The sequence below is a fragment of the Leguminivora glycinivorella genome, chromosome 4 (assembly GCF_023078275.1).
Source record: "Leguminivora glycinivorella isolate SPB_JAAS2020 chromosome 4, LegGlyc_1.1, whole genome shotgun sequence".
Taxonomy (NCBI): Eukaryota; Metazoa; Arthropoda; class Insecta; order Lepidoptera; family Tortricidae; genus Leguminivora; species Leguminivora glycinivorella.
In genome coordinates, this window is record NC_062974.1 from 7,300,662 (window position 1) to 7,317,413 (window position 16,752).

Sequence of the window (16,752 nt, forward strand, 5' to 3'; positions counted from 1 at the left end):
GACAATCCAATCAAGGCACTTGTCTTCGTGAATGACATGATCTATAGGTACGAATTTATAAATGTAGATAAGGTACAGCGGGGCAAATCTCGACTGGGGGGGCAATTGTAACTGATCCATTTTTTCCATTATTATGTTGAGTTCTACATGTAGGTATCCACTGAACACGCCTACCATGTATAACCGGTTGGTGGACACTGTATTTAATAACGCAAACATTGTAAAACATGGAAAAATGGACCAGTTACATTTGCCCCCCAGTCGAGATTTGCCCCGCTGTACCTTACTAACAAAAGTAAGCTCTTAGGTACCTGATCGGATAACCCGAGTAAGGGCAGTACATTACTAGCTCCCGGCCGGCTACAGCTCTGATTGGGCCCACGGAACGGACGTATGGTGGACCTGGGAAAAAAATAACACCATAACTTCCTTGATAGTTACATTTTATCGTACGCGTCGCATCGCACTTATCAGAAATATTTATATCGTCACGTTATCAGGTCGCCTAAGGTAACAGTAATAAGCTACACAGATATTAAGTTTCCACAACGTACCATAAATATTAAGCCTAGAGGTGTGTGAGACTTCGCCGAGAGAGTTGGCCGCCTTGCATGTGTAGAGGCCGCCATCGTCTGACCTCACCGCCGAGATGTTAAGGTAACTCACTACGTCATTGGTTTTGGTCGCAAACTGTTCTACGCTGTAACTGGACACAGATAAAAATAATTATAAGGTATGTTTCGAAATTTCTAGTTTCTAATGGGTCGGCAACGCGCATGTGACACCCCTTGAGTTGCATGCGTCCATTAGGTTACGGTGACCGCTTTACATCAGGCGGACCGTATACCTGTTGCCACCGACATGGTATAAAAAAAAAACTTATGTAACTTTCTCGATGACCCTAATTACGAGCCCTTTGGCCTGCTAGTAAATTTTCTTAATACTGATTTCAACTGGACTACAATTTTTTTGGAGCGACCCAAACACAAAAGATTTCGTTTGTTTAATCAATTTGTGTAAGAATGTCCTATAATATTTATTTATTTTAATGGCGTTGTATGAAATTTCATGTCCAATGTGATGCGAATATTGGCTCTCACCTGACTAAAATAGGATCGATGGACTTACCGATGTCCCTTAGCCATTGTGTTGAGGGTCTGGCCGTCCAGCATCCAAGTAAAGTGCGGGGGCGGCGATCCTGCGGCCGAGCACTTGAGGGTCACCACCTGCCCTGGCCTGAGGACTTGTTCTATGAATGTGTACTGGAGTTCTGGTGCGGTGTCTGGTGAAAAAACACATATTTACTTTAAGTAGTTTAAAGTGAGTTAGGATTGAGCAAAGTAAGTAGTGAAGTGCTAATGAAATGAAAATGAAATATTTACTTTTCAAGTAGTACAATGCGCATCATATGAACGTCAAATAAAACTACGCTGGCTTTAACCCTACGCCTCAGCCTCGAGAAGATTTTAGTCCCCCTTCAGTTGGGAGGAGGGTATCCCACTATGGGACCGCCCCAAGAAACTCGGCGGGCCACTTCTTTTCAAAACATTACATCTTATAATTAACATGCATTAAATAAAAAGATACAATTTAACATGCAAAAGTCTTCATCAAAAAAAATATTAACAGACTAGGTACTCTATGGAAATTCTTTTCAATAAATTATATTATAGCTTAATAATACGTCATTCTTCTTCAGAGAAAACATATCAAATTGTCACAGAAGAAAAAGATAACATAAATCTCAATGATCTGCATGTATATGACTATACTATGTATTATAAATTGACGTATAAATATTTTACTTTTATGAATAAATGATCTGAATCTGAATCTGAATGTCATTAAATATGTACTTTACACAACATAAAATATTTGATGTGCTTTCTTACTGTGTCCTCTACACATAATACAATTATTTTAATTGCTATTCGTTTTTTATAATAATAATAATAATAATGCTTTATTTCAGGCCAATTTGCCCATAGAGTGTTAATTACAGACTTACATGACTAGTGTTAGTACATTCTAACCTAATTAACCTATTGACAAACTATTACCTACTACTTTGGGTCTTGGTATACAGGACAATGAAGGGACGCCCAGTGTCTAGCAAATGGACTGTCCAATCTACTGGCGATATCGGCCAGCAAGCTGTTGGAGCTATCCCGCAGGCGATTTGTTTGAGAAGCGACTCTTTTCCTCATTATGGCGTAGAAATCGTCCATGCGTGCTTCCGCAAACATGCCAGAGGCACTGCAAAAGCGTGACAGCCCCAACAACATCCTAAACCCATTGTTGAATTGGACACGCAGGGCACTGTAAGCGCGCTTCGTATAATTGATCCACAGGCTGCACGTGTAGAATGATTGACAATAAGACATAAACAATGTCTTCTTGACCTCCACTGTACAACGTGCGAACCTGCGAATCAACATATTTGCTCTCACAGCCAGCGCCCTGCGCTCCCTTTCAATATCCGCATCATCCTTCAAAGTTTCGGTCAGTATATGTCCAAGGTACTTGACACTGGACACCCTGCCCAAAGCAACACCTCCAAGTGTCACCGGCTCAACTATAGGTAGGGTCTTGTTACCAGCTCGAAATATAAGCATTTCACTTTTTTTAATATTATAGATGAGCCCGTGAGACTCAGCGTACGAATCACACACCTTTAGCAGTTTATTCATTGCACTGATCGAAGGACTCAGCAGCACCATATCGTCGGCGTAACTTATATTGTTCACCATTTTGCCTCCGATTGAACAGCCAACCATGGTGCTGCTGAGCTCCACGATCAGCTGATTAACATAAATGTTAAATAGCAATGGAGATGTTAAACCTCCTTGTCTCACTCCACATTGAGCCTTATACCCGTCCGAGACCGACACCCCCCACTTAACGAAATTATGCTGGTAGTTGTACCAATATTTTAACAACATAATAAGTTCCTGAGGCAGACCAGCCTTACGCAACTTCTCCCATAGTTTTTCATACAGTACCAGGTCGAAAGCTTTCGAAAGATCAAGAAACGCAGCGCAGACGGGTGTTCTCCTGTCAGTGTAGTACCTGACGGTGTGCTTTAGAACCAAAATAGCACTCTCTGTGGACATACCCGCTCGAAACCCAAACTGTCTATCGTCAAGATTTGCGTAGCCCCTGAGGTGACGCTCCAGCACACCGTCAAGAACCTTTGCGATAATTGTACTCAAAGAGATTGGTCTATAATTATTAATATCAGACACATCACCTGTTCTATTTTTTAATATCGGTACAACAATAGTTTTTAGAAGCGCATCCGGTAAGTAGGAGTGTCTTAATCCAAAAGTAAAAAACATAGCTAACAGCCTGTATATATGGTGGCCAGCGTGTTGCAGGTGCTCGATGCTTAGCCCATCGTGCCCTGGAGATTTCCCCCGAGTCATTTTCTTTATTACAGAGGCAACATCTTTAGCTGTAATGAGAATAGGAAAGCTTGCACACTGAGCAGCAGCATCCAGATCCTGCTCAACGCTGGTCAGCCTGGGCTTTGTACAGAAATGGTTTTGAAACAAGTTGGCTATATCTTTCTGGTTTTCATAACCACCCACGCACACTGGGATACCCACCTTGGGCTTCAAATTGTTAGTTTCTTTCCAAAACATTTTAAAATCTTTTTCTTTATGAGAATTAACGAGTTTGTCCATTTTTGTTTGTTCCTCGTTATTCTGATGGAATCTGAGTTTATTTTTAAAACATTTTTTGGTTTTAATCATTTCACAATATAGTGGACCAGTGGTTGGCCTACCGTAATTTACCCATTTGAGAAAGCTACGACGAGCCTCCGAGTGGGCATCCTTTATGTGGTCATTCCAGCCAGCTCTATTTCTACCCCGAACATTTCGTATCAGTTCGCGACCGTCGCTAGCAGCCTGGGACAGGGATATAATTATTCTTTCATACAATAAATCTATCACTTGCCTGTGGTCAGGGTTGTCACACATTTTATCGCAACAGCTACTAAGCTCCTGAGGAAAATCTATTTGTTTAAGCGACCTTTGACATAATTTTTTATACTTATCTATCTCAAGTGAATTCCTATTTCCCCATATAACATTGTTTTTTATTATATATGTCATTAATTTCCTAGGTCGAATTATATCTAGATTACATTGTATCTCCATTGGAAAATGATCTGACCAAAATATGTCGTGCAGAATTTTTACATTTTCTACCAATTTACTAGCGGAATCAGTCACTAGGCAGTGGTCGAGCCATCGACTAGAACCGTGGGCCTCGCTTATAAAAGTATAAGTATCAGATTTTTCCCCAAAAAACTGCATGTCAACACACGACCATTTTTGATCATTACAAAAATTCAACATTTCATCACCGAATAACTCGCCAGGATGAGCGTTTAGGTCTCCTAGTATAAATACTGGCCCCACATCACACTGTTCAACAATAGCCGCAATTTCGCTCAAGCATTCACTAAACTCCAAAAGATTATCTCTAGAATCTGTAGGCATATAGACGCAGACTACCAACACCGGACTATCACGCACAACTACTTTTATAGCCGTAATTCGTTCACTTTTACAGGGTATAACGGATACTTGACGAAAAACACTTTTACGCCACAATATAGCTACTCCCCCAAAGGGCCTACCTCGAATAATGCCAGCCGCAGAGTCCACCGCTGATTTCCCGGTGAAACCAAAGTCAGGGTCAATATTACCTAAAATCTCCAAATCATGCGACATAAGCCAAGTCTCCTGCAGTGCCACGATATCATTTTGTTTACATAGCAATCTCACACAGTCCCACGATCGTTTGATACTCTTACAGTTAAACGTAATAAATTTAGTCCGAGAGCTCTGATCCATATATTATAATATATTTGCTACAACTTCAAACTTAGCCTTGAACAGGAGAACTAACAGGACGACTATATCTTTTACTGAAATTCACATATTGCCTAAACGCTACTCCGTCAGGCCATAGGTTTTCATCCATAAACAATGCAAGTTTGTTGTTAGGTATATAAAACTTGTATGCAACATAATCTTTCGGTTGTCTCATTTGAATTTTCTCGGGCACAATGCTCACAGACGTCATCTTATATACATAACTTTCAATATCCTTGATACATGTATCCTTATCCACGTTATATATATAAAATGGAATCCTTGTCACGGCAGCCTTGAAAGTCCCACTCGATTTGTTATTTGCCTTTCCTGTACTTGCCATAAAGCGATTTCTCAGTCTATGTCTTTGTACTGCAATCCAGCCTTCATCTTTATTGTCATGAAAACTACCACCCTCTCGTACTATATCCGCCATTGTTCTCTGAGCAACATTCACAACTCCATTACTTTGATTATTTAAGTTGTAGTTACACGATTCACTCACAGTCGCATCGGTGGTTGCCTGTTTCCCGCTATTCGCTACGTCATTAACGGCCGCATTTCTTATCGGCTCCGTCACAGGTACCTCAGCCGCAATTACCTGCGCCTGAGACGATTTCGGCTCGTTCGAAACCGCGGTGCTCGCCTCCACGAACTCTGACCCGAGCTCTTCTAATGTATCATTCGACAAGTGAGGCGCGACAGTTGATTCGCTACAAGTACTGCACCCCGCGGGTGCAAGCGAGAGCGAGCACTGCACTTGATCCTTATCTTCGCCGTTAGTGATATCCACCGTCGACCTTTTTAAAACCGGTGTAAAGTGCGGCATACCTACCGGTCCGCTGTCCAAATTATAACTATTAAAACTGTCTTGTAATCTGTATGCTCCTCTCCGTCTGTTTACATTATTACTATCACGTCGTTCCCTGTCTTGAGAATTACTTTTTAATATATCCACGTCATTTATCAGTTTTTGCACTTGTGTTTGAGTCGCGTAATTATCTTTAACGGTTTGTATTTCGAATTTGAGTTGGTTTAAGTCCCGAAGTATTTGCGTAACATCAACATGGTCAAAGTTAACAGGGGGCAGCTTTTTTAAATCGCGAGCAACAAACAATGGCAAGCTCTGAGAGTTTGTATTTCTAAACAACTCGATAATATCTTCAACAATTCTAATTTCTTTGCCCGCATTCTTTCTCACTATCTGCCTTTTACTCTCCGGTACAGCTTGAAAAAGGAGACTTTTTGCATTTTCTAGCTCTTTCACCGAAAACGCCGAGGTACAGATTTGAACAATGTTTATATCATTCATAACATCCAGCCTATTTTGCACGAAACACAGCACTTCACTTATTACAATATTACATTTAGAGCATTTTACTAAAGTCTTTTTGGGTGACATTATTTTTCACTTATGCAGGGGTCAATGACCCCGCTCAATACACTGTAGTTTCTGGTTTTTGTAGTTTCTGGTTCGAGCCATGCATGATTGTCTGTCAAATAGTCCTCGACTCTGTAATAAGCCTTTAACATCAATGGTTTTTTTAAGTAGTTCTTAAGATCTGGGAGGGGTAATATTGCAACTCAGACTAACCTCCTAACCGCAACTCAGCGCTGGCTTGCGCCGAGTCCCTCTCATTCCTCGCCATACACTGGTACACGCCCTTATCCGCCCGGTGGACGGCCGATATGACCAGCTGCTCCCCATGTCCCATGATTCTAACACGACCTCCCGACACGCCAGCCCCGAGTGGAACACCGTTGTGGAGCCATTCTAGCCTCGGCGAAGGCCAACCGCTCCATGAGCAGTTGATGGTGGCAGTGCCACCACTGTTCACCACCTAGAAAAGAATCAAGATATTTTAATGGGTTCTGTGTATAACTTTTTAGGATTGCTATGGAAATGTGAAGCTAATGTGAGGCAGGCAAAAAACCTCTCCCCAAGTTCACCTTTAGACTGTTCTTTTAAATGAATTAGACGGGCCGAATAATGCACCGACCTTTACAAAACTTACTTAGGTTACAATATCGATTAAAATAGTAGCTGAACTTGCAAGAAGGGTTGAAGTTTTTAGATTGAGAGAGAAGAGTAAGAATAAAAAAAAATAGCCTAACGGATTAACATCTGTTAAGTTTGAAAGCTAAATTAGTGTCCACATGTTGAGCTTCTATTAAACTTCCAAGTTCTCCAGTAACGCAACATTAGAGTTAGAGTGGCCATTAATGGACTAAAACTTTGTCTATGCCACTAAGCCCCCTGTAGCGCACATAAACTTTCGCAGCGCTAGATACACTGTCTACATTGTGCTATGATAATATTGTGATCAAAACTCCACCGAAAGTCATGCTCGGATTATTGACGTAGCGACGGATCTAATAAATCTAGTTTAATGTGGAAGTTTGTTAAAACTATATCAGTAATATCTGATAATATACAGTATAACTACAATACAATACAATACAAATACTCTTTATTGCACACCTCAATACACGAAACAACATAGCAAGTATAAACAACAACTTAAGAGGTAAAACGAGAGGCGGTCTTATCGCTAAAGAGCGATCTACCTTCATACAAAGATAGTGACCAGGCTTCACACTTATGAATCATATTTTTTCTGCTGAAATCCTGGACACCAGGACTTTAAACAGAGCTGCATGCGCAATGGATTCCTATTGCAAATAAGGGTTCCGTTTTTCCTCTTTGAGGTACGGAACCCTAAAAACGATTTCTTCGTACAGCCTAACCCCCTTATTCATAAACGTTCACTAAAGTTATCAAGCCGATAAAGTTCGTTTGTCCCTTTCTATCACACCAATACGTTGAAAAGCGACAAACGAACTTAATCGGCTTTATAACTTTAGTGAACGTTTATGAATAAGGGGGTAATTATTGAAATTTGGACACCCCTTTAATCTTTAAAAAGAGGCTAAGACACACCTTGGGTCACTGAGTCAGAGAAGGTAAGCCCATGATACAATATATTTAGGTAGCGAAGTGAAGGAAATCCTTAAGTCAATGTATGTAAATCACGAGCTACCCAAATAAAATAGCCGTTTTATTCAAAACTATTCATCAAGGTGAGGTTGTTTAAAAATTAATGTGACCTATAGCCCACCGTTCTTCAATCTCATTTGCAATTCCTTGTTCCTAAAGGGTCAGGAGCACCCCGAACAAATGTTTGCGTCGTCCGACCCAATTGAAACAATCAGAAAGGGACCGTTCGGTCTTACTGCTGCTTCAGCTGAAGATTTGTAACATGTGAAGAATTTTAAGTGTGACAAAACACTCGGCAATTTTATTAGGAGTGTGTATTTACGTACTATGCCATCACATTTTGAAGTGCTCGATGTGTTCAAAATAGATGCGTTCAGGTAGGTATTTGTGAGCACCTTGATCGCTCATAATATATGTATCTCACAGTGACGGGAGGTACAATTAGTAGCAAAAATTGTTTAGCGGTTGCGGTGTAGACGATTACAGTCTGATCAAAAAGAGTAGAAATTAATAACCACAAAATTAAAATTTTGAAAAAACCCCCGACGGTGACATAGTGGACCGATTTTTATGAACCATGGCTAAGAACACTCCCGACTAACTCAGCTTTCAACCCAAAACAAACTAAATCGAAACCGGTTCATCCGTTTGGGAGCTACGATGCCACAGACAGACGATGACACACACATAGACGGGTTCCCTTTATCTTGCAGAATATCGATTGTCCGAAATACAGCGAGATCGGAGCTACCCACTATGTTGAAACATGTCGAACGCTATATCGACCTAATACGTGAGTAACCCGCTTAAAATATTTTTAATATGTATGAGTCTCACGGGAGTTTTAAAGTTAAAATAAATGCCTTTGTCACGAATTAAAACGATTTCGTCAAAAATCGATTTCATATTATGCCACTCATTCGAATCGATTTCATATCGGCCAATCCTGTGCAAGCATTCTATAACTTCACAAACCGCAGCTTTAACGCCAAATGGAAAAACGCGACAATTTATTATAAAAACACATCAAGTTTGGTCGGGCTCTATTATTTTTGGGGTTAACGTACATGTTGGTTTATACTTAATTGCGGTGGACACATTTGGCATATTATGACAAATACCTATTTGTCATGGTACTTAATATGAATCAATCTTCGAAGTTTAGTAACAACTGGTTTGTCACCAAATTGTATAGTAGCTCAAATAAGGTTAAGCCTTATACCGTCGGAAGCTTCGCATTTTTTTATTTTATTTATTTATGTAATAACCTAACTACAAAATTAAAATTTTGAAAAAAACCCTCGACAGCGACATAGTAGATCGATTTTTATGAAACATGGCTAAGAACACTCCCGACTAACTTAACTTTCAGACAAAAAAAAACTAAATCTAAATCGGTTCATCCGTTCGGGAGCTAAGATGCCACAGACAGACACACACACAGACAGACAGACAAACAGACAGACAGACAGACACGTCAAACTTATAACACCCCGTCGTTTTTGCGTCGGGGGTTAAGAATACTTGTATACTATTTGTTTACATTGGAACAGCGAGCGAAAACCGCTAACGGTATATCTGCCGCCGTTGTCGCTCGTTTACATTGTAGGTATTTTATTTAATAAAGGTATTAATTTAAATTTTTATCTAAGTAGCTACTTAAGCAGTGCTTATCTAATTCATAAGGAAAGAAGCATTAACTGTAGCAGGTTGTTGGTAAACAATTTAGCTATAGCAATAAAATACCTAGTTCCAGGCAGGCAAGCACGGTCGCGTGATATATGACAAAACATCAGGCCGTCCCTATCGCACGATTTGTAAGTACGATAGGGACGGCCTGATGTTTTATCATTTATCGCGCGACCACACTTGCCTGCCTGGCCGTTAATTTATTCGGTTTTAAATGAAATCCTTCAGGTCATATCTAGGCATCTTCAGACCACAAGACTAAGTCTTGGCCAAGGACAGGCCTTGTTACACTCCATCAATCAAAACAGTATTTCTTGATTTATCATTCTAATTCATACTAATCCATACTAATATTATAAATGAGAAAGTGTGTGTGTCTGTTAGTTTGTCGGTCTTTCACGGCAAAACGGAGCGACAAATTGAAGTGATTTTTTAATTGGAGATAGTTGAAGGGATGGAGAGTGACATAGGCTACTTTCTGTCTCTTTCTAACGTGAGCAAAGCCGCGGGCAAAGGCTAGTTTAAATATATATTTTTGTAAGAGCCGCTTAGAGCCCTTTACATAGATACTCGTACCATAGTGAATAATAAATGAATGTTAACCTATAAGTAAATGTCATATATACATACATACAATCACGCCTGTATTCCATAAAGGGGTAGGCAGAGCACATGAAACTGCTAAAGTTTCAGTGCCACTCTTGGCAAATAAGAGGTTGAAAGAAAACGAAACTGTGAAGTAAATGTCAATTGACTAATAAATATGAACTTTCGGCTGTTTATGGTTCGATACGCAGAAAGTTCCACACTAGCATTCGCGGCGTAGCGCCGTGATTCGCGCGTTTAGTCTTGAGCGGGCTTTAGCGAGGCGAGAGATGATTATGTATGGTTAGAAAATACTTTTTTATGTGTTTTCGGGGTTTGTTATATTAAAAGTTTGCAATCCCATATAATAGTTATTTGTTTTACAAGGCAAAAGTTGTTGTTTAACCGCACGTGCCAATATTGATACCCGAACAAGAGAAAGATTCCAATATTGAACCGCGGGCGTAGCCAGTGGTTCAAAAAGTGGCATCTTGAGCGTTGCGAGGGTATCATGGCACGAAGGTTAAACAAACTTTGCCACACAAAATTTTTCACCACACCACCACTATGAAAATATGAACTGTAAAACATCAAAATAAATAAAATACTGCAATTTATTTAACGTTTATGATTCAAAATCATCATTTATACGTATATTCCAACACCCAGCTTTAGACATCAAGTTAAAATTTGATTCAAACTTTCACGATTTTTACACATATTTAAAATTGCAAACGGGACTTAATCGCGTATTTACTATGTTTTAAACACTAACCTCCGACCTTTCAAGGACGGCATTGTCCCCGTGGTCTCGGAGCAGACCGTTTGCAATTTTAAATAAGTTAAAATTTGTATGAAATTACTTTGCACTCTTGTGGATAAAATGCAATTTTGCTATCTGTTTTCGAACAGCAAAGAAAGCCTTTACCAGTTGGTGTGGTGAAAAAATATGTACCTTAGCATCTTAATCGTAGTGTATATTACATTGATTAGTGATACATATTTTTGACTTTACCTTACCTATGACATAATACAAAACTTTATTGTAAGTTTTCTTTTCTTATAACGAAATAAAAAAAACATTCACATTGTAAATTATTGCAGGTGACAATAAGTGTATGAATTACATATTTGTGATAAGGGGATCAAATACCCACCTTAACTTTCATATGTTCACACAAGGGTTCATGTGAAATACAAGACTCCATGTATTATCTACATATTATAAGAAGCTTGTATTATGTAATTTTCTTAAAAAAATATAATTAAATGATAAGATTACTTTTCTTTTAAATAAAAGCAATTACAAGTCCTTACAGTCACATTTTCGGCTAATTCAGTCATAGTAACACAATTCACGACGAAAACACGTGTAAGGAACGAAAATATATTATGCCTTGACCCCACCGGCCAGGCGGCATAGCCGAAGTGACAATCGTTGACGCTACGTGGCGGTCGAAACGCTGTCTGGCTCTGTCGCACCACTACAGGAGGCGTAGCCGAAAAGTAGTTCTGCGGCGTAAAACGAAATCGAATCGCCGCAGAAATGTAATCTGGGTACGTAGCCGAATGGCACAAACGCTCACGAAACGAAACGCTCGTAGGCGTTTCGCGGCGTTTCGTTTTCGTTTCGCGTCGCAGAAATGCCATTCGGCTACGGTACCTGACTCTGTCGCGCCAATACGCAAGAGCGATAGAGATAGATAGCTACGAAAGAGATATTATCGTGAGCGTTTGTGCCACGTTTGTGCATTCAGCTACGCACACTCGCACACAGAAGTGTTATAGGGAGAGCTAGCTACGACACGCTACGGATCGTAAGCGATTGTGATGTTGGCTAGACACCCAGTCGGGTCGGAAAGGACATATTAGTTACCTCTGGGGACGTTTGCTTACTGCGACCTTCCGCACCCTTTTATTGCATAAAAAAGTTATATTTTGGTTGTCTGCTGTGATGCTATGAGCATAGTAATTCTTTTTTTAAAATAGCTGTTACCCATGTTACGTCAAATTCGGACGTCAATATAAGCAAAGAGGATCGAGTATTATAGAGAGTTACTGTCAAAGTAAAATTTGTAATCACAGTGCATAGACTGCCATCTCTCGACACAAGCTTAAAACTTTTGAACCTCAGTTTTGACTATTTGGCCCATATTCTTAGCTTGATATGTGTTAAAATGTCAAATATTTTTATTAGCGCCATCTAGCCGAGCGTTCCCCAAAGGTGTAACGCCATCTTGGCCAGCGTACCTTTTTCATTATGGTTCTGAGGTACGCTTTTTTCTTAGACTTTATCCGTCTATACGGAGTTACATAATTATGTCTTTGATATAAGTCAATTATTAGGTTGTTTTTGTTTAAGGAAACGTGACTTAACTATTATTATAAATTTATAATGGTATTAGACATCTAGAACTTTGTGTGAAGCATTGTTTTGTTACGTTAGTGACTATTGAAAAAAAAACTGTTTTGATCGATTTAATAATGTTGTCAGGAATTAAATATCAATATAAAATTATACAATTTATTCAGCATAAAAGCATCACGCTTTGTGGGCACATTTATTTAATTTGATTTTCTAATCGAATAGCTTGCCCGAAAGAGATTTTATCTCGATAAACGAATTACGAAAAAAAAACATTCAAATTACGATTTCCTACTAATGCCGAAAGCAATATTGTTTCCCTTATCTTATTTCCTCGCTATGTTAACTTCAAAGCAATATAAACTTACTTTTATTTATTTCACTTTAGGATTCAAAGTACCTAGCCAACGACACGATCGTAATCGTTTACGCTTCGTAGCTCTCTCTACCGCTCTTCTGTAGTAACGCGATAGAGCCAGGCTGCGTTTCAATTGCTATGCAGTGTCGATGATTGTCAATTCGGCTAGGCTAGCTTGGGATAGAATTTTATTAAGTTCTCTTGTAGCTTTGCTCTTTTTGTGCGAGTATCCCTTTATTCATGAATGTTATTAGATTGTTATGTGACTTGTCTTTTAATACGTAAAATACGCAAATTGAGTTGATAAAGGCTTTTTGTCTCTTCAACTAAATTATTCGTATTTTGTTATGTATGTTACATACCCACATTATTACATTAATATTTTATTGAAGGAAAAATACCTGTAAATTTAATACTACTTTGATACACATATTAAATTACGTGGGTATATTTGGAATTTAATGTAATGAATAATCCATTAAGCCGTATTTTCATTCATTATCCCTAATCTGCTTTTACGAACCTTTCAAGCAATATATATAACTAAATTTCATTATGAGTGAAACAAAGAGAAGTACGTACGCAACTGGCTCTGTCGTACCGATACATAAAGGCGCGTGAACGATTGTCACTTTGGCTAGGATTTGTATGATAAAGATAATTTATTTTTCCCCTCACTAGCTCGGAAACACGTGTTTTGTCCTTTAAAGCGGGTAAAAACGCATTTTATCCACTAGTGGGTAAAGTAATTTGACCTTGAATAAAGTCAAATTAACTGCTTTAAAATTGATAAAAGTAGGTGAATCTAGTAATAATGATGATTTACCACCTGTGGAACTGGAAGCAGTGATAAACGCATTTTTTGCGTTGTAGTTTCCTCGCTATAGCACAGTATAATAAAGAGTACTATCGTACAGTATGGCCACTCCCGCTCCCCGCTGAAAATGCCGCCCACCCCCTCTCGGTTACCTCACAGTTACCGCCTGTCAAATATGCGAACAGTCGACCTGTCATATCTCACTCATACAAGTATGGTACGCGTTCACCTACACGAGCTTAGAATGTGTGCTGGGAACGCGCCTCTTTCATACATTTGATCGCCAGTGTCCGAGGTGTGGCTATAGTGAGGGGAAAAGTTTTGTGTTACACTCGGGTGCAAATGTATTTTACTTCTCGTGTGTTAAAAAACTCTCAAGTTCAGGATTCTATTCTCGAACCACTCGCTTCGCTCGTGGTTCAACTATAGAATCCTTTCACTTGCTCGTTTTTCAATTCCACACTCGGCGTGAAAATACAACTTTGCCCCCTTGTAAAACAAATAACTATTTCAAGTAGGAATATTAAATACACTCATAAACGAGCGTTCTTTTTTTCGCCACTTATGAAATGTTATATTCTGAAAAAAAAAATTATGTTATTTCTACTCAGAATCACTAGCTTTTTCAATCCTAATAGGTAAAAAAATTGTCCCATACGATTTTTTATTATTTTCTTAGGTACCATTTTCCGCACATGTTGTGTGGGGTAACAAAAGAGGAAAGTAACAAAAATGTATGGAAATTCTGGAACACTTTTTGTCTCCTATTGAGATTGAAAGTGCTCGTGATTCTGAATACAATTGACCTAAAATTCCCTAAAAATACTTATCATACAATCACGCCTGTATACCATGAAGAGGTAGGCAGAGCACATGAAACTACTCAAGTCTCAGTGCCACTCTTGGCAAATAAAGGGTTGAAAGAAAACGAAACTGTGAAATACTTATCAAAATAAAAAAAAATGCATTTTTTTACATTAATTAAATAAAGCTTACTGTAAGCGTCATTATCCTATAGTAGCAGCGTAGCATTTGACAAGTTGTACCTACACTTACAGTACATACTATCATATTTGGCCATTTTGTATAAGTATTACCTACAAATCCTACGTGATAATTCGCGATGTTTCTCCTCTCACGAGACCCAGTTGAATCATAAAAGTGCCCGGGCGACATGCTTTTAGCTCCCAGTGACAAGCAGTGTGACAACACAGAATGCTTGCTTAAATTCGGATTGCTCAAAAATTTATCATAGAAGCCTCTACAAATAATGCAGGTTGTGTGCACGTGCAGTCTGCGTTGTTTGTGCTGAAATGTGCTGAATAAAGAATGCACTGAGTAGCTTACTGGTAACCGTTATTAAAAAAAATTGGGACTAGGCTCTTAGAGAGGCTACAAAAGTCACATGAAACGTACTACCATCTGGTGAGTGTTTGGAGAGTGTAAATCCCACGACATCTCGGAGAAGGTATTCAATAGAAAAAAAAGCTGTTTATAAATAGACATAATTAACTAATGGGCCTATGTAATTAATTACTGCCTGAGGTCAGTGCTATAATCCAGAAAAAAGTACAAATTGTGCGCGATCTTAACCTTACTGTATGAAGAATACCATAGGCGTCCAGTATTAAGGTGCGTGCTTGAATCCTACAGGGTTGAGTACTGCTGTATGTAAAAGAGCACTGCAGTGCTAGGGAGTTTTCCAAAAATACAAAAAGTTTAACCCTCACCTGCGTGTGTGGCTGCACGTGCGTCGTGAGGTGTGCGCGCACGTTGAGCTGCAGCCGCAGCGTGATGTGCCCGTGCGCATTGGCCGCGCGACACGCCCACCGGCCGCCATCTTGGACGTCGGCGCGGCGCACGCCCAGCGCGTCGTGCGCGCGTGTAGCGCCCGCCCGCTTCGCCGTCGCGGAGTTCTCTCAGCACGCCGCCGGCGCTCTCGCGGTACCAGCTGTGGACAAGGAAAACTTTATTGTGGATATTGTTTTAAGAATAATCAATTCAGCACTTAACAGGCTATTTTGAACCTACGTGAATATCATTGGCAGTATACAGGTAAAGGATATCCAATATCGATGAATTTTACACGTGCTTCGCTGTGCCAATGGGCGCGGGCGGACGTACTAATATAACTAAATTAAATATTTCAGATATTGTTCTGGTGTTAGTGTACGTTTAAATTAACTTGTTGGGTCTGAAATCTGCGTATCTCTCATATAACCCAAATTTGTTAATACGTTATTACAGCACTGCAGTGCGTAGCACTCTCCAACAATTAGATATGCATGAGTGCCAGTAAGCGCGCAAAACACATCAAATAATTAGAGACGGTTTCCTAACGAAAAGCTAAAACTTTGATAATAAAGTTTCTTGTGAAATACTTTATTGTGAATACAAGTTTAATCGAGTTATTAAGACAAAAGGAACTCGAAGCTTGAGATTCCGCTTCGGTTTACAATAAAGAATAAATAGGTAAATTGAACAAAACACACCACATCCTTTCATTAGAATCGAGAGCCGTCTTCCGCCTCAAACGGCGGAAGCCTGGCAAGTGTCGTCTCTTTTGTTTAAGCTTCGAATAGTGACAGCAAGCTTAAGATGAAGTGGACGGGCTACGAAAATTATTTTATTATATTCAAACGGAGTCTTCATTATGTGAATGAAAATATTTTGCGCCTCATTGTTATTTTTTCATAATTTTGGACTATTATTAAGAGTTAGGATTAGTTTAACATTTGTAAGAACGACTATGCCCTTTCCTTTTAATTGAGCGGTTTATAGCGGATACACCACTTAGGGCCAGTTGCATCATTCACAGCAGACACATCAATGTCACGCAACAGAAGTGTGTGGAAATTCCCATACAAAAAATTTGGCGAATGCAAAATTCAGTGACAGACGATTAGGTGCAATCGACCTTTAATGGTTGCTAATTCTAGTAGTTGCTTTCGAAGTCGAATCGAAGTGCATTCTATTCTTGTCGAAAATGCATTTACTGCGACTGTCTAATGGAGCTCTGCAGTTCGTGATATAGATACCTACCTACATAATACG

At 39.4% G+C, this 16,752-nt stretch overlaps 2 protein-coding genes across 2 annotated transcripts in view; both read right to left on the reverse strand.

Annotated features, from left to right (window-relative positions):
• Positions 1-6,601, reverse strand: part of LOC125225608 (Down syndrome cell adhesion molecule-like protein Dscam2) — a 50,115-nt gene extending 43,514 nt beyond the window's left edge. Inside the window, exons 1-4 of the mRNA XM_048129394.1 lie at positions 6,481-6,601; positions 1,129-1,282; positions 555-706; positions 312-402 (exon numbers count right to left, since the gene is read on the reverse strand). Coding sequence (XP_047985351.1) covers positions 312-402; positions 555-706; positions 1,129-1,282; positions 6,481-6,601 — 518 coding nt within the window. The remainder of the gene's footprint in view (positions 1-311; positions 403-554; positions 707-1,128; positions 1,283-6,480) is intronic.
• Positions 6,602-6,605: 4 nt separating this feature from the next.
• The window catches only part of LOC125225172 (Down syndrome cell adhesion molecule-like protein Dscam2), a 249,772-nt gene continuing 239,625 nt past the window's right edge, over positions 6,606-16,752 (reverse strand). Inside the window, exons 7-8 of the mRNA XM_048128749.1 lie at positions 15,429-15,649; positions 6,606-6,727 (exon numbers count right to left, since the gene is read on the reverse strand). Of these exons, the coding sequence (XP_047984706.1) occupies positions 6,606-6,727; positions 15,429-15,649 (343 nt within the window). The remainder of the gene's footprint in view (positions 6,728-15,428; positions 15,650-16,752) is intronic.